General features: G+C 38.1%; 1 protein-coding gene across 2 annotated transcripts in view; it reads left to right on the forward strand.

The window, feature by feature from the left end:
- adcy2a (adenylate cyclase 2a) overlaps window positions 1-26,559 on the forward strand; it is a 231,342-nt gene that overhangs the window by 140,184 nt on the left and 64,599 nt on the right. For both annotated transcript variants that reach the window (XM_049480739.1, XM_022674109.2), the window contains one exon: window positions 17,862-18,011. In XM_049480739.1, coding sequence (XP_049336696.1) covers window positions 17,862-18,011 — 150 coding nt within the window. The remainder of the gene's footprint in view (window positions 1-17,861; window positions 18,012-26,559) is intronic.

Here is a 26,559-nt window from a genome sequence, read left to right on the forward strand (position 1 = left end):
TGTACATTTCGAGTTGAGCATAAACTGTGTGAGTGAGCCATTTACCCATCGCACTTACTTTTTTTGGATAGTTTTTTTCTTTTAATGAATGAAATCATTGTTTACAAATGGCTTTTTTACATTTACTTAGGCTATCTTTGTCTGCTATTAAAGTTTGTTTGTTAATCTGAAAAATGTAAAAATTACAGAAAAGCAAAAACAAAAGAAATCTGTAATGGGGCAAATACTTTTTACTGAACCTTAAGTATAGAAGCATATTTCTGCTATATTTTATATTTTAGCTATGCTTCTCTGGTAGGCCAGTGTGGAGTCAGTCGTGTTGCTTTAGTGCAGGTTTATAATGTGTTGTGCAGTTATTAGTATAGTTTGTAGAAATCCATGTGGAAGTCCATGTGGAACTATTGGCACTGAGCATTCATTAATGGTGCCAGTGATGCTAGGTATGACCTTGTCACCAGGAAGGCCAGTGTGGAGTTGCATTCATTGCGGGTGTGTGGTGTATTGGGTGGTGTAGAGCATAGAGTCCAGATGGAACTGGTTGCACTAAGCATGCATTAATGGTATCAGTGGGACTAGTTATGGCCTTATTTGCAGGGGGGAGGTGAATTGAGTGATGAATCTGTGAAGTGAGCTTGGAGGGGAGTAGATCAGAGATGCCAGACTTCACTGTTTAGACTTCTAAAGGTCATGGTCTTAATTCACCAAATCACTGATGAAGAGAGGAACCTACCTGATGACCTCTGTGAAGAGCTTGCAATGTAGTAGATGAATAGAATATGTGATGGGCTGGGCCCTATACAGCTCTAGAAAAAATTAAGAGACCACTTCAGTTTCTGAATCAGTTTCTCTGATTTCTCTTGCTATTTACAGGTAAATGTTTAAGCAAAATGAACATTGTTGTTTTATTCTATAAACTACAAACAACATTTTCCAATTAAACAAATTCCAAATAAAAATATTGTCATTTAGAGCATTTATTTGCGGAAAATGAGAAATGGCTGAAATAACAAAAAAGATGCAGAAATTTTAAACCTTAAATAATGCAAAGAAAACAAGTTCATACTCATGAAGTTTTAAGATATTCAATATCAATATTTGCTGGAATAACCCTGGTTTTTAATCACAGTTTTCATGCATCTTGGCGTGTTCTCCTCCACCAGTCTTCCACACTGCTTTTGGATAACTTTATGCCACTCCTGGTGTAAAATTTCAAGCAGTTCAGCTTGGTTTGATGGCTTCCTCTTGATTATATTCCAAAAGTTTAGTTTTTTTTCCAGAGCTATATATAACCTCATTATTATGTGCAGAATTTACAGTATTATTTTTTTTTGCAGCACTGTTAGCAATACTAGAGTCTTAGAGAGAATGACTGTCTTAACTGGTAGATAACTGCATAGATAACTATTTTTAGATTGATAATAGCCCTGAAATCAGGAGTCAGTGCAAAACGTCTACACTAACAACCCACTTCCTGAAAGGAGCTGGACAGAAGCAAAGGTTATATCTAAAGGACGTCCATTTTTAATGTTGATTTCATTCAGCATGTGTCCAGGTTGCATAACATCACCCTTTCTCATCATTTCCTGTTCACAACTTCGAAGAAGTCTGGCTGTAATTTAATGAACACTCTGGAGAGGGGAAAAAAATACAGAAGTTTTAATCCTCTTACCTCAAGGATAAAGAGCTTGATTCTGACTTAGCTGTTGCTTCAGCAACTGCCGAGTCTATTAACAGAATTCTGGCGAGTGTATCTTTAACACACTTCCTTAACAGAGATCATAGAGAGCTGATCACTGACATTGTCACAATGGATAAATCTCTGATAAATAGTATGTGGATTATCAGTGTTTTCCTATACATGCAGTACCAGTTAAAAATAGTTTATTTTCTTTCTTTTTTTTTCTACATTGTAAATGAATACTGAAGTCATCCAGACTCTAAAGGAACATATGAAGAATCATGTAGTAACCTAAAACCAAAATACTCTGTGAAACATTAGGTTCTCTTATCTTGTGTGTAGCTGTTAACTTGCGGATTCTAAGGCTGGTAAATCTGATGACTTTTTTGTTAGTTTCCTGGAGCAGTCCTGATGAGAGCCGTTTTTATTGTTTTTTCTTTTTTTATCCTATTTTCTTCCCAATTTACACGGCCAATTACCCAACCAACTCATTAGGACTCCCCCTATCACTAGTAATGCTCCAACACACCAGGAGGGTGAAGACTAGCACATGCTTCCTCTGATACATGTGAAGTCAGCCCTTAGCTCTTTTAGAACTGCTGCTGATGCAGCATTGCCGAGTAGCATCAAAGCGCACTCGGAGGAAAGCACAGCAACTCGGTTCTGATACATCAGCTCACAGACGCCTTGTGCTGATTGACATCACCCTTTGGAGTGATGTGGGAAAAGAGTGCTATCTACTGTACCCACCCAGAGAGAGCAAGACCAATTGTGCTCTCTCAGGGCTCTGGTAGCCGATGGCAAGCTATATGAACAGGAATTGAACAAGCAATCTCCCGATCATAGTGTCAGCGTTTAGCCCGCTGGACCACTCTGTGCACTTGATGGTCTTTTCGACTGTGCTTGGGCAGTTCTTGAAATGTTTCTGCTTGATTGACCTTCATTTCTTTTTTTTTTATTATTATTATTTATTTATTTGAGTAGACAGATACTGGAGTTAGATTATTTCCAATTCCAGGTTTTGCATTCTTCTGATATCAGATGCAATAGTATAAACATATCTTATGGTGCATTATAATCACATTTTATGATGTATAACAAACATGGCTGTAATGTATTTTTTTTTAATATTGTAGTCATGTTAATAATTTCTTATGGATGCATTATAATGTATTATAAATTTCTGTAAATTTCTTTAGACATGGCATTCATAGAAAGTGTTGATGCATTTTCTTTAATTCATCATTAATGGTGGTGCAGAATCCAGATTCAATATAAAGTTTCACTACTTAAACTCACAGCAGATAGCTAAAGTAGGTGAAACACTATTATATCCGTTTTAGACCCGTTATCCATTACAAGAGACATCATGCATTTTCCTGTTTTTATAAATGTTTTGTTGCACATAACACTCATTGAGACCTGTTGTCCATTAGAATAGCCCTGCAAAGTAAGAAGAGCTCATTTTTTCTGATTTAATGTGATTTAGGACACTTTTTGGACATAAAACAAAGCAAAAATATAATACGTATATAATTATAATGTTTAATGTTTAAGCCTTATAAATGCATTATAACATGTTATGAATGTGTTGATAGAGTCTAATAGAGATGATATTCATAGAAAGTGTAACCGATGTTATTAAATAAAAGAAAATAACTTTTATTAGGCAATCTATTTGATTTGCAGTGATATCACTGCAGAGTTCATATCATCGCTGTCCAATGAAAAACAAGTATCTCCAAAACAGTCAATGTATTTTTTAGTGTTTATTTTGGTCAGTTCATCAAGAAATTGTGACACAGTTTAATAAACAGATTGGGTGTTCAAATTAAACAATAATGGAGATACTTGTTTTTCATTGGACAGCGACGATATACACTTTGCATAGCTCTGCTCTGCTCTTAGCTGTTATTTGTGTTACTGCAGTCTGTTGAGGCTCAAGGCAAAAATTCTAATTTGTTTCATGAGATATATAAACCAGAGAATTACTTTAAAAATGCCTTAATTACATCAATTACATTAAAACTGTCCACCAGAAGGAGCGAAGGGACGTGTCTATTAAATTAAAACAAGATTTTCCAGTGTCCCTTATCAAAACTTGTTCTAATTGGATTCTGAATACGCTGCTTTTTAACCCCGTCAGAATATATTTCACATATTTAGCATTCAGAAGTATTTTTGCCCATCAGGATCCTTGGCAGGACCGTTACTCCTATGTGGGAGTCAGAGAGTTTATCAGGCTTCAGGCTGCTCAGATGTTCTGTGGATAAGACGCTCAGTGTCAGAAGTCAGAGTAAAGAAAAGCTTTGCTGTTTGCATACGTTAAGTGACTCAGTCATGATTCATCAGTTCAGAGAGCTTTCAGCAGCTCCACTGCAGAACAGAAACAGAAAGGTCTCTTTGTTTATTGTTGACTGAATAAATGTCACAGGCCTTTTTGAAACGCTGTATTATTATAATATACATCCAGTTATACATTCAGTTATATTTCCTGGTTCCTCAGTATCTGCTTATAACCTGCTGTAGAGGTCATCCCAACCTCCCCAACTGCTCTTTAGCACTTTCCAAACACTGTTCTTATCTTACTTTATTTTTTAAACAGAATGTTTACAGACTTTATGGAGTGTAAAAATGGCCTAGGATTGATACGTGGTTTAAAGGAACCACTTATCATGCACTGCAAAAAGAAAATTATTATTATTGTAAAATGTTAACACATTATAATAAGGCTGCATCTTTTAACAGTACTTAGAGACTTAGAGTGGAATCGTGGCTGAATGACAACATTCCGGACAGCGCCATTCAGCTAGCCGGGCTAACCGCGTTCAGAGAAGATAGGAGCGCGGCTCTATCCGGGAAGACCCGCGGTGGAGGCGTGTGTGTTTACATCAACACGGAATGGTGTAACAACGCTGTGACTGTCACCAAACACTGCTCTCCGCTGGTGGAGTTCCTGATAGTCAAGTGCAGACCTTTTTATTTTGTACGGGAGTTCTCCGCCGTTCTAATAGCTGCTGTCTACATTCCACCCAGCGCTAGCATTGGTGCTAATGCTAGAGAGGCTCTGTGTGAACTCTATCGGACTATCAGCGATCTGCAGAACAAACACACAGACGGACTGTTTATTATCGCCGGAGATTTCAACCACGCAAATCTCAAGTCAGTGCTCCCTAAATTCCATCAACATGTGGACTTTGCAACGAGAGGAGCGAGCGCGCTGGATCTGTGGAGAAGTCCACAGTGTCCTGCCTCAATGACTACCGTCCCGTTGCACTTACACCCATCATCATGAAGTGCTTCGAGAGACTAGTCATGAGGAACATCAAGACACAACTGCCCTCTTCACTGGACCCCCTGCAGTTTGCGTATCGTCCCAATCGCTCCACGGACGATGCCATCACCACCACCCTTCATCTCTCCCTCACCCACCTGGAGAAGAAGGACACTTACGTCAGAATGCTGTTTATAGACTTCAGTTCAGCATTCAACACCATCATCCCACAGAACCTCACCAGGAAGCTAAGCTCACTCGGCCTCAACACCCCCCTCTGCAACTGGATCCTGGACTTTCTGACGGGGAGACCCCAGTCAGTCCGGTTCGGGGGCAGCACCTCCAGCACCATCACACTGAACACTGGGGCCCCCCAGGGCAGTGTCCTGAGTCCTCTGCTGTTCACCCTGCTGACTCATGACTGTGCTGCAAAACACAGTTCTAACAGCTTTATCAAGTTCGCCGATGATACAACCGTGCTGGGTCTCATCACCAAAGGCGACGAGTCAGCATACAGAGAGGAGGTGCAGCGGCTGACAGACTGGTGTACAGTCAACAACCTTCACCTGAATGTGGACAAGACAAAGGAAATGGTTGTTGACTTCAGGAGAGCACAACACACCCACTCTCCACTCAACATCGACGGGTCCTCTGTGGAGATTGTTAAGAGCACCAAGTTCCTTGGTGTCCACTTAGCAGATAACCTCACCTGGACCCTGAACACCAGCTCTACAGCCAAGAAAGCCCAGCAGCGTCTCTACTTCCTCCGGAAGCTGAGAAAGGCCCGTCTCCCTCCACCCATCCTCACACTCTTCTATAGAGGGACCATTGAGAGCATCCTGAGCAGCTGCATCACTGCCTGGTTTGGGACCTGCACCGTCTCTGACCGCAAGACCCTCCAGTGTATTGTGAGGACAGCTGAGAGGATCATCGGCGTCTCTCTCCCCTCCATCACGGACATTTACACCACCCGCAGCATCCGCAAAGCTACCAGCATTGTGAATGACCCCACCCATCCCTCACACAAACTGTTCTCCCTCCTGCCTTCGGGAAGAAGGTACCGCAGCATCCGGTCCAGCACGACCAGATTCTGCAACAGCTTCTTCCCTCAAGCCATCAGACTCCTCAACTGCAGAGACTGAACTGATTTCTTTTCTATTTCTTTTCTGTACTGTCACTCTACCCCACTTACCCCAGAAAATGAAAGCACTAAAAAACCCTACTACCTCACTGGACTCTATTGCACACTACGTAATAGAGGTAATTACTACCTCACTGGTCTTTTTTGCACACTGCATAATTTGCACACTGTTTTGATATTTATTTTTCTTTGTCTGTATTGTGTTGTATTGTCTGTCTGCACTTTTTGTACTGTTGCACTTTTTGTTCTGTCTACACTGTGTTTATGTGCACCATGGTCCCTGGAGGAACGTTGTTTCGTTTCACTGTGTACTCTGTATATAGCTGAAATGACAATAAAAAACACTTTGACTAGAGGACAGTAATAAGCATTTAAAATGTGTCAATTATTAATCATTTGAGACATTCTCTAATAAATACTGTTAATTATTGCACCCTTATTGTAAAGTGGAATCTATACATCTAATTAAGGCAATATAATGCACAAGATTTTATAGTTTCCTCAACAACTAGAAGTACTGGGGAGTATGACCAATATTGTATATCACAGTATTTTTCACAAATCTGACGTTTTTATTTATTTATTTATTTATTAATTTTGGTAATTTTATATAGGTTTGTAAATTACTATTCTGTTTAGAGGACATATAATATAAAACACTAAGACCTTAAATTAAGGCTTTGATAAGTATTGGGTTTACTTTGTCTCACAAAATTACACAATATATGAAGAAATCAGACATTATTTTCAGAAAAACAGCTGAACAATGTAAACTGTAGACCTTAAAAATAGATACGCCAACAGCTCTAATGTACAAGTTTGATATCAATTTAAAAGTTTTGCGCTGAATAAAAGATTCCATACCCAGGACTTTTTATGTGCTTGTCAGGGGAATGAGAGGAACTTTTTGAGCTGTGGATCAATTACACAATTCTATTTTTCTCTTTGAATAATTGCTGTTTGCTGTTGTTTTTCTATTTTGCTCAGATAAAAACACTCATACAGTCAGAAACAGCAGCAGGAGCTCCTCAGATAAAGTGCTGTTCTCATTTTACTGCAGGCAGGAAAGCGATAGACAAGCATTTGACTTCACAGAGCTTGTTATGCTAACTGACTGTCTTTGGTGGTCTGTTTTATACGGCGCTCTGCAGCACCTCCAGCGGTATGGAAAATTCCCAATAATTTAATTTACCAATAATTGGTAGTCATCCTTAAGGTGTTTATTTTTGTTTAGACAACTTAGACTTTTAAACAACAAAGTTATTGTGTTTAGTGTTAAAGCATTAGTCTAAGATAACTACAAAATTCCTGTTCAGGAAATGATTGTTTTTGTCTTTATTAAACAAACAATATTGTACTTACAGAATAAGCACATCTTAATTTAAACTTTTAAGGCATCGTAAGGCATTAGGATTAGGAATTAGGAAACAAACAGTTAAATAGTTAAAAATAAATTGATAATTTCAATGAAAAATATAAGTTGCAATGTTTCATGTAACCCAAATACATCTAACATGTTGCATTACACCAGTTCAACTGAAGCCAAGATCAGTTTAAATAGTTTTGAATTTGAATGTTTTTTTAAGTTTTTAGTTAGCCTGGGGGGAGCGACTGCACACAAAAAGATAATGCCAGGAGCCAGTGGGAAAGTGTCTGTGGATCAAAGAATGTTTATTTTTCCTTCTAGTTCTTTATTTTTTAGGCTCTTTTTCTTTTTTTGTAATTCTATGTGCTGGATTGTTTTGGAGTTTTGGTTTGCCCAGCTTTTGGGATAGTCACTAGTCACAGGAATATCCCTGCCAGTGGGTTAATTTTTTACCTGAGGAAGACCGCTCAACAAGCAGTTGGATGAATCATAAAAATATTCATAAAATATATATTTTTTTACCTTACTATAAATGTTTGTGTTCTCAAGCTGATTGGCCATTTTTTTGTTAAAGGGTGGGACTTTATTAGTGAACAGACGCCATGATTAGCATTACGAGAACTCCCATTTACGCGGCAGTCGGTACCCTTAGTCCTCCTCTTTTAAATAATGACCCAGCACTAAGATGTGGAAATGACCCAGTTTTAACCCAGCACTTTTAGAGTGTAGGAACCACTCACATTCAGGAACTTTGGCAGCTGTCCAGAATGCTTTAGCTGAATAAAGCACAAGCAAAACTGACTTGTGTTAAACCTGTACTTTAACACACTGTCAAACGTGACTCCTTGGATGTCCTTGAATCAAGGCCATCGCTGATCCAGGTAGAAAAACAGCGAGTACGATCCAATCAATTCACCCAAAACTGTGTTTCCTCTTTCATAAACAGTGGAGACCTGAACAAAGCTTTACTATGAACATATCTAACTATGGAAATGGACGCTTGTCCCAAAGTAGTACTACAACAAGGTCTCAAACAGAGAATGTAAAAAAGATGGACGTTGTGTCACCGCTCCCATTCATTCAATGAAAATAAAGCAAAAATCTTCTGCCATGTTGGCGATCCTGACACCAGATTCTGCGCAGTAGAGACCAGAGAAGGGAGAAAGAATGTGGAGAGACAGCCTACTCATTTAAATTACCCCACCCCTGAGGGCTGCCTCTACAGAGTTCACGCAGTCTATGGTACCACCCATACAGTCATTGGTCCCAGCCCGGCTAGGTGTAACCCAGCCCTTTTACAATAACCACACCTTTTTGAATAGAGCTGAATAACGTTTTAAAAAACAAATTCTGTGGGGATATAAATATGTGTCAATAAATAAATAATGGAGGTAGAATTACAGTATATTTGAAAAAAAAAAAACGTGATTGAAAGTTGTCTGTTTTGCCATTGAAACCTATGGGGATGGGTGGGGTTACACAGCTTTCTGCAACCGAACAGCAGGGGGCGCCCGACCTGTGGTGGCTTCACTTTTGAGAGACGATGCTCTGTCCAGCTACACGCAGTCTATGGTCTCCAACATCCTAGTGCATAAGTAAAATATAAAATGTATGGACCATCTTTTACAACCAGACAGACGACGTCTCAGTTCCCCTGAAAACACTCCCCCGCTCAGACGGTGACGCCCAGGGCAAGCCAGGTCTACACCTTCCATCTCCATCTCTGCTGGTAAAATATTCATGCAGAGTGCTTCAGTAATGACTCCCCCGGCCGTATTTTTCTCACAACATAAAAGGCCATCCCTTTGAAGTGAACCCTTCTGTTGACTTTTGGTGTGTCCAACTGAATTAGTCTGTGACCTCATGAGTCTCCTTACCTTGCCCTTCATTCACGGAAAAACTGCTATCTAGATACGCCCAACAGTTCTCAGCAAAAGAAACCGACCTGCTCTTTTTATGCTCTTTCTTGACTGTTTATTGTTGATGTAAAAGATAGCAGGCACATGCTATGGGTTTTTGTGCACTGCTGTGTGTCCACGTGTGCATAAGATGCTGGGGTGAATGCACGCTGAGGATGCGGCTGTTGACAATTCACAACCAAGATAGCATTAAACATCTGACTGTTGATGTCTGTCTAGTTTGTATTCAGTCAGTAGAGCACCCGTGTATTTTGTTGCTAAGATATGACAGAAGTTTTCCTGAACACCTCACATTTCTATACCACCACACCCACTGAGATATATTCTCTGTTCTGTCGAGTTGTGCTGCCTTGTGAAACTGTGCTTCCATAGTATATTTAGTGTATAATCAGAGATCCGATTTAAACCTACAGTTACTTACACAAGATAGCTAACGCTAACTAGCGGGTGTAAACAGAAGCTTTAAGCTCCTCCTTAGTTAACAAGACAGTGTTGACTCTGCTGCTTGTAGGTGGTTCACATAGACTCCTAACATCTCTCTGATCGACTCGTTTTTCGGAATATTTTCTTTTATTAGCTACTGCAGACAATGGAGGTTGAGGAACAGTTTTTTGTGCAGCATCATATACAACTCATATATACAACTCATATATATCATCATATACAACTGTAGTATTTCACAAAGAACAAGAAAAAGTGGATTTTAGCAAAGTGACGCCTTTAAGAATTGGTTTAAGAAGATATAGCTAAAGAAGGAGGGAGATGGAGTGAAGGTAGGAGTGATGTAGTTCAAAATGAGGTGAGAGAGGAGGGTATATACATTATAGGAAGGAGGAAGAGGAGGAGTTAGGGCTTGGTCCCGCTTGCAAAACTCAGTTATTTAATAACACCACTTTGTGCGACAGGAAAGAAGAGTACGCTGTAATCAAAGCTTGTTTCATATTACTATTTTGAGAAATTGAGGAGATGAGAGAGAACTCTGGGATGAGAGAAGCTTGGGCTGTAGTTCGGGGAGCTTCTGCATGTCGTAGGAAGGCAGTTCAGTGAGTATGTAAAGTGGTATTGACAGGATAATAGATTAGGTTGTTTATTTACCTTACTCCTCCGTACCTGTGTGTTTCCTCCCCACGTGCTCCACTGCACATGCCCCTGTGTTTCCTCCTGTGTCTCTGGCTTAGTGTTTTCAACTGTGTTCATTTTGAGCCTGGCCCCCTTGTTACCTGTCCCCAGGTGTTTCCTGTTTCCTGTCTACTTCCATGTGTGTATATATAGCCCTTCTGTTTCTGTGTTCCCTTGTCGGTTCTTGTATGTCTTTACGTCTGTTAGGTTGTTGGTTTTTCCTTCTAGTTTCTAGTCTCAGTTTTCCTTGTTTCTGTTTTGTTTTGTTTATCTCGTTTTAGTTCTGGTTTGTTGTCTGTTATCCTAAAACTGGTGCTTTTCCTTCACGCTGTGGGTCTCAGTTGGGTTTATTTTTTTATTTTTTTGCTACATAATTACATATGTGTTTCTTTATTGTTTTGAGATCTTTAATAAATTAGATAAATTAGGAATTTCACATTTTGTAAATTATAAAAAAAAAAGGTATTAGTGCCTTTCACTCACTACATTACACTAAAACATTTGTAACAGGTAAAATTAAGCTTTATTTGAAATGAAACACATATTGATGAAATATATAATTATGGAAGCACCTGTGATTATCCATATTTAGTGAAGCAAGCATGATAATACTAAAATATGGTCATACCACTCATGTGGACATAAAGGAGAACTCCAGTATAAAAAGGACTTTTGGTGTAGTAAAACATGATAACTTAAAAAGTGCACATGAACCTTATTAAAAACCTCTGTTTACATCCCGTAATGCTAGCTTCAACTCCGTGCTCGATATATATACATAGACTGCGCATAGCCTGCCTCCTGGAGCCGGCTGCTACGCTATGCAGTGCCTATGTATATATATGTCTATGACATTATCAGTACAAATATGGCGGCACAAAGAGCTGAAGAAAGCATTACGGGATGTAAACAAAGGATTTTAATAAGGGTCTTGTGCACTTTTTAAGTTATTAATGCCTTGTTTTAAATGTCAGGGCTCTCCAGATTCTAGCAAGGAGGTGTGGAGATACTTTAAGCCTGGATAACGGTGAAAAAAGCGATGTATCGGGGCAAATTATGCCCCGTATCACCCAGTCTGAAGGGTGTTTGGACAAACTGTTAAAAATTTCTGGATCTCGGAACGCTGTGGGAGAACGGAGGTGAGCTATTCACCAAAGATAAGTACTTTTTATCATGTTTTACTACACCAGAAGTCCATATTACACCTTTAACACAGAAACATTGAAAGTTCTGACATTTAAGTTATAAAGCCTCATTCTTCATGATGAAGAACTGATGTCTGAAAGCTGAGCGAGTCACATAATCATAATAAAGAGAAGGAGTTGGCGTCAGTCAGTCACAGTAAGAACTCTGCTATTGTTGTGCTTTCCCTTCACAGCAAGTGACTCAGCGGTTCCCTCCTAACTGTGCTACGCTGACTTTTTGAAGTCTGTTTGGCTCCAAGTGGGAATGCCAATCTGAGTCTGACACTCTTTCCTGCGGACTCATTTGAAATGAATTGCTGAGGATAATTAAAAATCCCTCCCCAAAAAAAACAGAAGAAGAGAGCCTTTGATGCTCTGTGCTCCGCTAGCAGTCATGCTAACATATTTGACTGAGGGGAATCAGGGACACAGCCTTTCAGTGTGGGGAAGATAATTGAACGACAGAGTACGAAAGAGTGAAAAGGTGGCGGAGCAGAGCGAGGTGGGAAACAGTTATTGCAGTCAGCATTAGCAGCTCTGAGAGCAGGCCTCCCGCTTTCAGAGCTGCTAATGCTGACTGCAATAACTGCGCTGTCTCCTCCAGCTGAGCACTTGATTGGATTGTCTTTTTCTGGTCAGAAATAGTCGTCTTCAGAGACGTTGGGTTTTAGACAGTGAATTGAAAGAGGCTATTTTTGTGTTTGTTTGTGTGTGTGTGTGTGTGAATAATAACAGTATAGGAATGAATTTTATTATGAATATCCTTCAATAAAAGTTTTGTGAAGAGTTTTGACTCAGAGAGAATTTGCATACTTCCACTATATGGATAAACAGAGTGAAGTAAAATTCTCTTAGTCACGCTGGCCAGACACACAACAGACACTCACTCAGATACAAATTACTCAGTGTCTTAACAAAGGGGCTAGGCTTACAAGAGTAGTTAGGGACAAGAAGGGTCAGTAACTATATGCCAGCAAATATAGGCAACATACCAGAGTGTAGTCAGGCAAAAAACAGTAGTCAGGGTCAAACATGGTAAATCCAGAAGAGAAAGGGCTAAAGCAAAAGAGGAGTCAAAAATTCAAAAAGGTTCGGCAACGGAATAAACAGTATAGAGTCGGAAACAAAAACAAGTCGGTAGCAAAAAGACAGTAAACAAAGGAAACGTGTTGCAGAAGAGCTAAAAAACTAGATCCAATACTTGGCAGGGAACAGAATAAAACTAAGGGGTATTTATACTAGAAAGGACAGGTGGAAATAATTAGTAACTGGGGGAGCGGGAAATCACGTGCGTCATGTGATCAGCAGAGTCAGAAAAGTCCGGTGTGAGTGCATGCTGGGAAGTGGAGTCTTTGCTGAATAGTTCAGAGTCCAAAGCAGGCAGACTGACACTGTCAGGACTGACACTTTAATAATGTGTAGTGTGGATGGGAGCTCCACTGGTGAGCCACTGACTATAGATGGCACTTTACACTCCCTCCTGTTTTAAATAAAGTTTTCTCAATTAATCTATGTCCAGAAAGTTGTAAAATTACCAAGATAATACACCTACAAAAAACTAAACACAGACACTGTTCTTTAACTAGTTAATTGAGAAATTGGGCCCTATTTTATTTTATCTATAGGCAAGCTCCGCTTAGTGTGTCAGTGTGTTTCGTGTTTGGAGGACAAAAAATATGCTTTGCGCATCTGGAAATGTGCAAAATGCATGTACTAATTCTAATATAAATTAATCATGGGTGTAGTTTAGTATCAGAGTGTCACTGCCATTCCCCAGAGCCAGATGTGCTCTTACTTTGGCAGATTGGTACGTATTTTTTGAACTATAAGGCGCACGGATTATAAGGCGCACACTATTAAAGAACGTCTATTTTCATACATAAGGCTCACCAGATTATAAGGAGCATTAAGCGACACAAGTAAGGATGTCTACATCGAAGTGAGCAAGGGTGTCCCCATGTTTCCCTTCTAATAGGGAAGCTGGGGGAAGTGACTAGGTAAACAAAACTGTAACGTTAATTCTTGATAAAAAAAAAAAAAAATATTCCAAAGTTAAACAAGCACTGAATGTTAATCTACACAGATTTCTCTCCTGAAAATTGTTTATTTGGGTGAGTAAATCGCTTCCGTTTATTTATAATAAGTTTAGAATTCCAATATTTTGTCTAAGGGTGAGCACTAGCCGGGATTAGCAGCATAACCAGCTGCGGTTAGCAATGCTAGCCAGTCGTGGTTAGCAATGCTAGCCAGCTGTGGTTAGCGATGCTAGGCAGTCGCAGTTAGCAGTGCTAGCCAGCCCTGGTTAGCAGCATAGTCAGTCGCAGAAATCATCATAGCCATTCGCAGTTAGCAGCGCTAGCCATCTCCTGGTTAGCAGCATAGCCAGCCGCAGTTAGCAGCGCTAGCCATCTCCAGTTAGCAGCACTAGCCAGCCTCAGTTAGCAGCGCTAGCCATCTCCAGTTAGCAGCACTAGCCAGCCACAGTTAGCAGCGCTAGCCATCTCCAGTTAGCAGCACTAGCCAGCCACAGTTAGCAGTGCTGGCCAGCTGCGGTTAGCAGTGCTAGCCAGCCCCGGTTAGTAGCACTATCCAGTCCTGGTTAGCTGTAAAATAGGAAAATGTAAGATGTAAGATAGGGACCATGTTCTTGTATTACAGGCCAGAAAGTGGCTGAATGTGTAGCTAAAATAATTTTCTGTCAGTGGCTTCATAGTTGTATTTGTCAGATAGACAGTTTTAATTTCTGAGGCAGTCTGTCACTGTTCCACTAGCACAGCAGGAATTATAAGCAAATTTAGAGTTATTTCATTCTGTACTCATATCTTTCAAATGCACACTGTGGATATGCCAAAAAATGGATATGCCACTCTTGAGACTGGACAGGGTGTAATGTGACACGACTTCAAATAGTATTTTTTGCTACCTGTCTGGTAATAACTACCCGAGAAACGTCAAAACTTCAGTTCACATATCATCATTGTCCAATGAAAAACAAAATGATCTAAAATAAACTCTGTTTACATTGAATTCCACTAAAAGTTAAAAAGGTTTTATTTCTCTCCTGTAAAACTGTTTTGAAGAGTCATGTTTTTATTGAACAGTGAGGATATGTAAACTGAAGTTTTGACATTTCTCATTTTGATTATTATATCTTAATAATTTATATTATAAGATATTCCTCAATTCTACATAGTCAAAGTCAAAGTGGTTTTTATTGTCATTTCAGCTATATACAGAGTACACAGTGAAACGAAACAACGTTCCTCCAGGGACCATGGTGCACATAAACACAGTGTAGACAGAACAATAGTGCAACAGTACAAAAGTGCAGACAGACAATACAACACAATACAGACAAAGAATAATAAATAACAAGACAGTGTGCAAATTATGCAGTGTGCAAAAAGTGTGCAAAAAAGACCAGTGAGGTAGTAATTACCTCTATTACACAGTGTGCAATAATAATAATAATAATTTGAAGTCACGTCACATTACACCCTGGCCACTGTCAAATGTGGCAGATCCATTTTTTATAAAATCATACACAGTATGCATTTGAGAGATATGAGTACAGAATTAAATAATTATAATTCCTGCTGCGCTAGTGGAACAGTGACAGACTGCCTCAGAAATGAAAAATGTCTATCTAACAAAAAGAACTAAAGGGTTACTGGCTGACTGAGAATTCCTTCAGATATACATTCAGCCTCTTTCTGGCCTGTAATACAAGAACATATATCCAACGAACCTGTTGAACCTGTGTCTGTTAACTGTGTTAACTTTTTCTGTGTCATTTTACAACTTTCCGGCTATAGTCTCATAGAGAAAACTTTATTTAAAACAGGAGGGAGCGGAACTTACCCTCAGTCAGTGGCGTGCACAGACATTTTGGGAGGCAAGTGCTCAGGGGGGAAAAAGGGAACTTTTTAGCACACGTGGAACACTTCATTACAAAAAAAAACGTTATCTATCATTGATTTGGGCTAGAGCGGCTAGTTTATCTGGTGATCAGTCGGCTAAAGATGCTCAGTAGTTTGGTGCTGTATGAGACATTTTACTGCACAACAAAATGATTTCACGTTGGGCTTAGAGGGCAAACGGTAGGATTTTACTTGATGTGTATGTTACCTGGCTGGTGGGACACGGGGGAGAAGAAGCCTATCTGTTGCTGTGCTGCTGTGCTGAAGACTCGCTGAACTGAACTGCTGCTGCAGCGCATCTAGTGTGGCTTGCGCACGACCGCGCGGGGTCACGTGACAGAGGAAGAGAAAGGTCGGGTGTGCGCGAGCTTATTTCAGGGCATTCTGTTTTCACTCGTTTTTAATCGCTCAGGTTTTCAAAAGATCATTTCAAACCGGCCTCAGTAAAATCTTACTGCAATCACACTAATAATATTAAAAAAACAAAAAAAAAAACAACAAAGTTTCAAAAGGGCACTTTGGTTGATAAAGGGCAGAGTTGGTGGTGCTTTAGCATGTCTATGTCCGCACACCTCTTCCCTCAGTAAGCAGTGGATCTTCACCAGCAGAGCTCTTTTCCACCCTCAACACCAACACTACAGCACCTCTTATTACCCTAACAAAAAAGAAATGGCAACTGGAAGTTCCTGTGTGAGGTCCAAAGCCTTTTGTGACACCACTATAACAGGTTTTAGTGCTTAAACACAATACTAGGGGTGCACTGATTATTCAGCAACTGATATTAGTTGCAAAAAAGCACTAATTTCAGTAAAAAATAAAAATAATAATAATAATAATAATTATTTAGTACAAATATTGACTAATTTGTACCAAACAATTATGATTTTGATGACCTGAGCACATCTCAATTTTTGTTTTTGAAAAAAATCATATTGTACTTTGTTGGTATATCTTCTGGGATGTTAGGAATGTTCAGTGTTCAATTAATATTTGTATATTGCAGTTTTGTTATTGTTTTTTTTTTTCTGAAATAGAATAAATTTAGGCTGTTTAATTTATGCAGTGTATGAAAAAATAACAAAATAATAAAAATTGCCCAAAAAGCTGAATTGTGGGCAGTTTGTTGCAACAACCACCACGCTTCTCTAAGCCAATGTCATCAAATCTATAATACAGTAGTAAGCAATCTCTTACAAAGAGGTACACTACCCAAAAGTGACCCTTTAGAGCAGGGGTGTCCAAACTTTTCTTATTGGGGGCCAGAAGGAGAAATATATGATATGTGCAGTCACGGGCCATAGACTCACTGACTGTAATAAAACAAATATTAAAATATATTACTTATAATGATAATTTTTTTTGATTACTATCATTTACACACCATTTTACTATCACACAGAGTTACTATCTTTATCTATCTTTAACGGTGTTGTGTAAACTAAGATTTTTCAAATTGACGATATTCTTAATATTATACTCCTTCATTGAAGCAACTGATTACTGACAAATTAAACATACACACTTTTCTCTAAACGTTTTTTCCCAATGTGCCTGAATTTTCTACATTCGCTGTCTGTTTTCCATTTCTTTAGAGCTTCAATGTTCTCTAAAAAACTCAGGAATATTAATGTAGACATAATGAGGGAAGGAAAGGAGATAAGGGGTGTTTTAGATTGGGTTTATTAAATCGCGTCACCTTGTATTTAAACTTTGAATTTCACATTATGAAAACCTGCTTAATAGCGGGCCAATTTCCATTTTATTTTTAAAATACCTCGCCAGCCTACCCACGAGTACATTTTATAGGCCAACTTTTGTATGTGGGGAAATTAACAAAATCCTGTAAAAAAATCTTGATTCTGTATATATTCTCACTGTCCAATGAAAAACAATTATGTCCATTTTTGTCGATTTTTAGTTTACTACATAATTTAAACAGACAAAGTGTCGCTTACACTGCGCCAAAATTTATTGATGAACAGACAAATAGAAACTCTTTAAATGACCTGAAATAAACTCTTTTTACACTAACTTCCATTTAAAGTTTACAATGTTTTTTCTTGCTCCTGTAAAGTAACTGTTTTGGAGATAAGTGTTTTTCATTGTACAGTGATGATATGACCTTTGCCCAAATATTTAATTTGGTTCAGTTTCAGCCAAAAAATTCCTTTTGGTACATCCCTACTCAGTACTGTAATTGGTATTTCATTAATTGACTAAAACCGAGTGTTTACTGTGTTTTTCACTTCTTTTTTCACAGATTTTGGCCAACATCATCATTTTCATCTGTGGGAACATGGCAGGAGCGTATCACAAACACCTGATGGAGCTGGCTCTTAAACAGACCTACCACGACACCTGCAACTGCATCAAGTCACCCATCAAGCTGGAGTTCGAGAAGCGCCAGCAGGTTCGGAGCCATTCACTTGTATTCCTTTAACACCCCGGGGCTGCTGGTTGAAGTGAAGTGTTAAAAATGATCGGCGTTATCTGGATCAGACTAGAAAAGTCACTCAGTGGTGTGAATGTGTGTGAACATGTTCACTGAGCTGCAGTGAATCCTGACTGTGAGTTACTCAGAGTCATTAGCCGTGCACAGCCAAATGAAGGCAGACAAAAAAATGAAGAAAAAAGAAAGAGGAGCTCAGTGGTGAATGACAGATTTGACATTAATCAAGAAGGAATATGAAAATGAAGTCCAAAATGAACTTGATGACATTTCCTCTGACAATGATAGAGTTAGTACTGGGGGTCAGTATCCGTTTCTTTATTATATGTATTACAGAACTTGTCAATTTTTTAGAAAGTTTCACAAAAAGGTAATGTCATGTATTTATTATAGAGTCTTTTCTAAACTAGGGATGTCCTGATGAATCCAAGTCTAAGTCTGATTAATTTGATTTTGAGTATCTGCCGAAACAACGTCCCGATCCGATACTTTGGCAATGCAGTAAAACAAAAGAAAGAAAGAACATTTCCAAGTTGTCTATTAAGGTTTTTTAAAAACATTTTTAATTATTATTGAAACATAAGTATCAAAAATTACCATTTTTAACACAAAATCAACAAGTACTAAATAGCCATATAAATTATTTACATTCAAATCTTAATATTTTCTTAAATAAACAAACTAAAATTGTCACACAACACCAATTTTGTGATTAAACATAATTTAACCTCCTAGTATGTTCATTTGTCAGGAACTGCAGTGGTCTTCCAGGGTTAATTTAAACCGGTGCATATTGCATTATCTAAAAAAGATGTCTGAAACCCAAAAAACATCCTTACAAGCAGTGTAAATATTTCATTACGAACTCCATTACTAATTATTATATAAATATTTACTGCAATGGTTTTCCTTATCTCTAACTGGAAATAGTTCACTTAGGACAATTCCCTCATTTTTCATAAAAAAAAATACATGTTCAAACTTTTTAATGTTTCCTTTTTTTTTACTTTTAAAAGACCAACATATAAAACAATAGTTTTACATAACATCAAAACATAACATTGCAATTTTGTTTAAGTGTTTGTTTGGTAACTCTTCCTATGAACCCTGTATTCATAATGTACTATAAATGCATTTATAATGCATTATATGACATGCATAATACCTTATAATGAGTATGTATAATAACTCATAAGTACTTGAAACGACATTCATAACATATTATAAACTACACATATAAGGCTTTATAAAGAAAGGGCTTGTAAAGCCTTATAATATATGTTCATAAGAACATTGTACAATGTAGTGTTGAATAACACAGATTTGGTATATTTTGGTATAATGCATTATAATATGCAGCTATGCGTAACACATTATAAAGACTTGTATACAGTCATTACTGACTTTAAGTGAAGTGACTTTTCATATGCTTTTTAAACATAAACATACATTTATTATGCCTCACTTTAATGTCTTGACAGTTATGACTGTATATAAGGCTTTATAATGTGTTACACACTTATATAAAAGCTTAATTTGAGAAATCATAGCTGCATATTATAATGCATTATACCAAAATATACCAAATCTGTTTTGTAGTGCATTACAACACTACATTGTACAATGTTCTTATGAATAAATATTAAAAGGCATTATAAGTCCTTTCTTTATAAACCCTTATACTTGTAGTTTATAATGTGTTATAAATGCAGCTGTAAGTACTTATGAGTATTATACAGGCCTATTACATCCATGATAAGGTATTATGCGTGTCATATAATGCATTGTAAATGCATTTATAATACATTATGAATACAGGGTTCATAGGAAGTGTTACCTTTTGTTTTTGCAGGGTGTGGTTGCAAATATGTGAGATGAACCATTTTCCTATTATATGTTGATTACACTTTTAACTATTTTTCCTAGATCTTCAAACTTTAAAACGGGTCAGATTGAACATAACAGGAGGGTTACGTTTTTTTTTTAAATAGATTTTTAATTATTTTTACCATTTTTTTGCACAAAATCAACAAGTACTATATAGCCTATAAATTATTTACATTTAAATATTAATATTTTTTTAAATAAACCAACTAAAATTGTCACACAACACCAACTTTGTGATTAATCATAATTCTGTATTTTTGAGTGGTTTTGGCCTTGAAGACTAGATTTATATTAGACCCAATAATTCTGCTTGCCTGGCGCTAGCTAGCCTGACACTTATTAGCCTAGTTAAAAAGAAAACACTTCAATGATGCTGATCTTTATTTAATAAAGACATATATATTCTGTTTAGTATTTCATCAAGACAGAGTATGTAGCATATGGAAGGATAGTTGAGTCATAACTAACTTCTATAGCTATATAAATATATCCTTCTTGAAACATTTGTTCTTCAAACATTTTTCTAAAAGCTTAAATATGTAGCTAACAGTATGCATTGCGGTCCCAGATTGTGACTCCACTCACACTTTTTGGAGTGTGTTTCCAAAGCAAAGGCATGTTTCAAGCTCGATAATGGGCAATTAGATTCAACGACCATCACGCTTCTCTAAGACAATGATGCGTCCCCTTTTAAAGTCAACGTAGTCTCTTAGCAATCTCTTACAAACATTTTACACCTGTAATCATTTATAAATCAGCTTGAAACTAAATTGCATGTCGAGTTTTGCAAAAATCTGGGTTTGTGTTATGTTTTTGTCCATGAGTGTAGATATGCTGTATGTACAGGGGTTGGACAATGAAACTGAAACACCTGGTTTTAGACCACAATAATTTATATTCCCGACGGACAGTTCTGGTGGAAACAGGAGAGTTGAGGTGCACATTGAATTCTGCCGTGATTTGGGCAGCCGTGGTTTTATGTTTTTTGGATACAATCCGGGTTAGCACCCAAACGTCCCTTTCAGACAGCTTCCTCTTGCAGCGTCCACAGTTAATCCTGTTGGATGTGGTTGGTCCTTCTTGGTGGTATGCTGACATTACCCTGGATACTGTGGCTCTTGATACATCACAAAGACTTGCTGTCTTGGTCACAGATGTACCAGCAAGACGTGCACCAACAATTTGTCCTCTTTTGAACTCTGGTATGTTACCCATAATGTTGTGTGCATTGCAATATTTTGAGCAGAACTGTGCTCTTACCCTGCTAATTGAACCTTTACACCCTGCTCTTACTGGTGCAATGTGCAATTAATGAAGATTGGCCACCAGGCTGCTCCAATTTAACCATGAAACCTCCCACACTAAAATGACAGGTGTTTTAGTTTCATTGTCCAACCCCTGTATTTTGATACAGCTGACAGAAAGCTTTGGGATGTTATTGTAAGAAAAGTTAGTGTGTTGCCCTGCTTTACTTTTCAACATGTTTAGAATCAATAGAAGTTTGAGAAGTTTAAAGTGTATAGGCTAAAGCAAGTCTTCACTCTAGCTCAGTATCCAGAGGGTTCTTATGTAGAGTTAAATACATTTAATAGCAGCTGAAGGGTCCTGCCAGCTTACGGAATTTCTCGGTTTCTTCAACACACTGACTTTATTATCTTTGTTTTACAGCATAGCTGCAAAATATTTCTTTTAAAGCACTGTTGACTTTCGAATAATTAGTAGGAATGATTCTGTTCTTATTATGAATTATTTCATCGTATTAAGAAGTTACATTTCCAGCCTGGAGAGGAACTTTGAAGTTACTCATAAGTACTAATTGTTCTGCTGTTCAGCTTCACAGACTTTATTTCACATTTGCTATTTGGATCATACATTTAAAATCCAACAGTTTTATATGTGTACATGTTCGAGTGCATTTAACACTTTTAACAATTAACAATGAGCTGAAGAAGATTAAAAAAGGGGTCCACAACTGTGGTAACTGTGAGGACAAAGTTGGGTTTAGAGTCTGTAGTCTTATATGAAGATATTGAACTTCGGGGGCTCTGAGTGGTCCAGAGGACTAAGGCGCCGCCACTATGATCAGGAGATTGCTGGTTTAAATCCTGTTCATGTAGCTTGCCATCAACTGCTGGAGCCCTGAGAGAGCACAATTGGCCTGGTTCTCTCAGGGTGGGTAGATGGTGCTCTTTCCCCATCACTCCAAAGGGTGATGTTGATCAGCACAAGGCATCTGTGAGCTGATGTATCAGAACCGAGTCCCTGCGCTTTCCTCCGAGCAAGCTGTGATGCTACTCGGCAATGCTGCATTTCGAAAAGTCAAAAAGAAGGCAAAAAATTGATAGTCAGTGTTACGTTCCCAATTAAAAGTGTTGTGGTCTAGGGTAAATTAGGAAGTAAACAAAAATAAAAATTGATGGAATAAAGGGACTGGAAGCAGAGATTTAGTTGAAAAGAGAAAACCAGGGATTTTACTGGTTGTTTTTGCAAAATTACAAAGGTGTACAATGAAACAAATAGCAAATGAAAGATACAAAAAATCCAGGCGTATAACAAAAATATTAATAATAATAATAATAATAATAATAATAATAATAATAATAATAATAATAATAATAATAATAATGCTATAAGGAATAAGCTGTTTCTTCAAACTAAAATGCCTAAGGTGGACTGTGGACGGTGCCAAAGGAAAGAAAATAATACAAGTGCTAAACTACCTAACCCAAAAAACTAAACTAAACCAAAAATACAATAGTGGCACCCGCCCCTTACCTGGTGTGTCTAGACATTGTGTTACCTACGTAATGAATAATGTGAAGGGCCCAACTTATCTGTCCACCAAAGTGCAACAGAGTGGAGTGGTGAGGGAGGGGGGAGAACACTCAGACAAACACCTCACTCTCACAGAAACAAACTACATACTCCACTTTCAGCCAAACATTCACTACTCACAACTATTCAGGAAACACAGAAACAGACAGAAACAGCTTAAACAATCACAGAGTCTCTTAACACAGGACTGACGCGACTGAGCTGCGTTATATTTGAAAAGGCCCGCCCCATCCGGTCAGAACATGCAGGTCATTGGCGGGTGTAGATCCAGCAGGGAAGATCTATTGGGCGGCAAGACGACGCTCCTCCTACTGGGTCCTCCCATCAGACCTAATCAGCCAATCAGAGACAGGGAAAGAGCGAGAGACAGACAGAGAGAGAGAGAAACGGGGAGAAAGAGAGAAAAACACTTTCTACGTGCATATGCACGTAACAGTCAGAAACAAAAACAAGTCAGAAACAAAGGCAATAAACAAAGGACACTCGTTGTAGAAAAGCTAGATAACTAGATACAATACTGGTCAGGAAATAAAGAGCAAACTAAGGGGTATTTATAATAGATATGGCAGGTGAAAACAGTCAGTAACTGGTAACATATTGTCACATGATTAGCAGAGTCAGGGAAGTCCGGTGTGAGTGCATGATGGGAATTGAAGTCTTTGAGTAGTTCAGAGTCCAGAGCAGGGAAAATGACAATGCCAGAACTGACAGAATGCTATAAATTCCTCACAGCAATTCTCCCATATCTTGAAGAAATTTCTCCCTGGACAGTAGACACAGTTACTTCAGCAAAATACTAATGAACAATTTTTATTATTGCTATTTCTATTTCAGAAGAAACTAAACAAAAAGTAAATGATCAAGTGTCTCAATACTTCTGTTCATATAGTGTATATGCAAAAGTACTCAAACACCCCAAAAATGTGGAATTTAGATGCCTGCTCCTTCAGTAATGCTTCCACAGCAGCTAAAGATACATCATACTGTAGGATTTAGGCCAGAGTCAGAAAATATAAGAGCCCTGAAACAGCACCAGCATCCCACTGGTCATATAATGGTAATCATCCAGACACGAGTTCTCTTCCTTTGAAGTATTTTGAAACAGAAGACCGCATGATGTCCGTCTGGCGTGGCGACAGAGTGGAGGGCTCCTACAGCGGTTTGGGCTGAGACATAAGCCAGCGAAACTCATTGCTGCTTTTAGTGTGAGGTTGGGAGACAGCTGCTGGCAAATTGGCTGCCGTCCACCCGACTGTTCTCCACGAGAGGTCAAACAGAGCCTCAATCCTCTCGTCTGGATTAACCTCCCAGGAACATCCTCTTAGGCAGCGGGTGATGAATTGGAATGGCCACAGCCGGCTGCATTGGCCTGTCTCTCAGAGTGATAGCTCTGCTGCTGTTGTCTGTACTGAGTAAAACAGAGCTCTTATGGTGCATGTCCTTTTGCTTTTGTCTGTTTGCAGCCTTTTATTGATATTTCATTCACTGTATTATAGACATTTACTGCACAATTTACTCATATTTTATTGTTAGCTTATAACTGCGGGTCTTTAACCATGTAGTTTATATGGCTGCTGGTATTTGTGGCCATTAAATGAGCCATAGTATGGAGAGGAATTAGTGCCAAATTGAAAAGCAAACACTAACGTGACAAAAAATAGAAATGGAATCCACTAAATGCATTGCTTTTCCACAATAACATATAGAATATGTGCCAAAATGAAATGCAAAACCACTATTGCATTACATTTCAATGCACTTGCTTTCTTTATTTAAAAAACAAAAAAGATTTTATACATGCATTTTGTCTTGGAGCAGCACGGAATTCGTGCCACAATGTAATGTAATGACCGTCCAATCAGAACCCACTACTGAATTTGGGGTGGACTTAAAAAACAGTCAGAAGCGAGTACTTAATTTAACAGACCTGCTCCCCATTCACATCTGAGACCTTGTAACACTAATGAGTCACATGACACTGAGAGGAAAAAAGGCTGATTGGTCAAAACTTGGCCATTTTCACTTGGGAGTGTATTCATTTTTGTTGCCAGTGGCTTAGACATTAATGGCTGTGTGTTGAAATATTTTGACGGCACAGCAAATGTACACTGTTATACAAGCTGTACACTAAACACTTTGTATTAAAGTGTCATCTCTTCAGTGTTGTTCCAAAAAAAATATATTATAAAATATTTGCACGCACTGCTTGAGCAGTATTAGCATTAGTCATTAACCACACTAAGCGCTAGCTCTTTCACCGTTTAGAGGTGAGTGTTATCAACCTGTAGTCTGCATGTTAGCTGTGTTAAAATAATGTTTGTGAGATGAACCGCTAGCTGGTATCGTTCTTGCTTTCTGGAACACTCAGGGTTTCTCAGTGTAGTGCTGTCAGACGGTAGTGCTAGCGGTTAGTGGCTAATGCTAATGCTCCAGCCTTAGTGCTGGAGAAATGTGCCAATCTAAGCTTACTGTAAATAAACAGAAGAGCTTTACTCACCCAAATAAACAGTTTTCAGGAGAGAAATCTGTGTAGATTTACATTCAGCACTCGTTTGACTTTAAAAGAAAATGCTTTTTTTTTTTAAAGAATTACAGTTTTGTTTACCTAACTTAGCTTTACTTAACTTAGCTTAGGTAGTCCACCACCACCCCAAGCAGTGAGACCTGCTGAATTCGAAGGAAAACATGGCGGCACCCCTGTCCAAACTGTTTATTTTACGGTGAAATACTGGCAGCTGTGGTTGCCAGAATTTTACCGTAAAATAAAACAGCTGCCATGTAGAAGATATTACAGTGTAATTCTTGGCAACCGTTTATTTTAATTTTACGGTGAAATTCTGGCAACCACAGCTGCCAGTATTTTACAGTAAATTTTACGTTTTTTTTACAGTGTATATTTCACATGTTAAAACAATTAAAAATAACATTTCTGACAGTTTTTTTATTTATGGTACTTCAATGTTTATTCTACAACAATAAGCTTCTTCTTGCTTTACGGTTTATTTCTGTTGCCATTTCACAGTTTTTCACTGTAATTTTCACGGACATTTTTTACAGTGCACTGTAAAAAAAAAACGTAAAATTTACGGTAAAATACTGGCAGCTGTGGTTGCCAGAATTTCACCGTAAAATAAATGGTTGCCAAGAATTATACTGTAATATCTTCGACATGGCAACCGTTTATTTTACGGTAAAATTATGGCAACCACAGCTGCCAGTATTTCACCGTAAAATAAACAGTTGCAAATGTATAAGATACTACAGTTTAATTCTTGTCAACAGTAAATTTCATATTCATAAACTGTTTTGTTTACAGTATATTCTTGTGAAAAAAAGTATATTACATTGTAAAAAGCCTAGAGTTAAATAAAATACGACTTATAATACTGTGCCCCTTATAGTACAAAAAATACAGTCATTTATTGTTCCTGTTAACTGTTATCTTGATAAGTGACTTTTTATTTTATTATTTATTACTTTACATAGTCTGTATGGTGCAAAGATATCCAGTTTTTCAGACCCATACAAACCATTTTTCACAATGTATCTCATCCAGTGAGCAAATAGCACTTAGCAAAGAAGCCTACAATCATAGCTGCAAGACAGACTCTGTAATTGTAGATTAAACTCATTCACACTTCATTAATAGAGGTAGAAGCAGGTACTCTCAGTTTCACCACAGAAAAAAGACCAGTGTGTAACCCAATTCTTCTGGTAGTCACTCCAAACCTGAAAATGATTCAGACACACAAATTCAGCCTCTCTCAAAGCTTCTTTTTGAAAAAGC

The sequence above is a fragment of the Astyanax mexicanus genome, chromosome 6 (genome assembly GCF_023375975.1).
Source record: "Astyanax mexicanus isolate ESR-SI-001 chromosome 6, AstMex3_surface, whole genome shotgun sequence".
NCBI lineage: Eukaryota > Metazoa > Chordata > Actinopteri > Characiformes > Acestrorhamphidae > Astyanax > Astyanax mexicanus.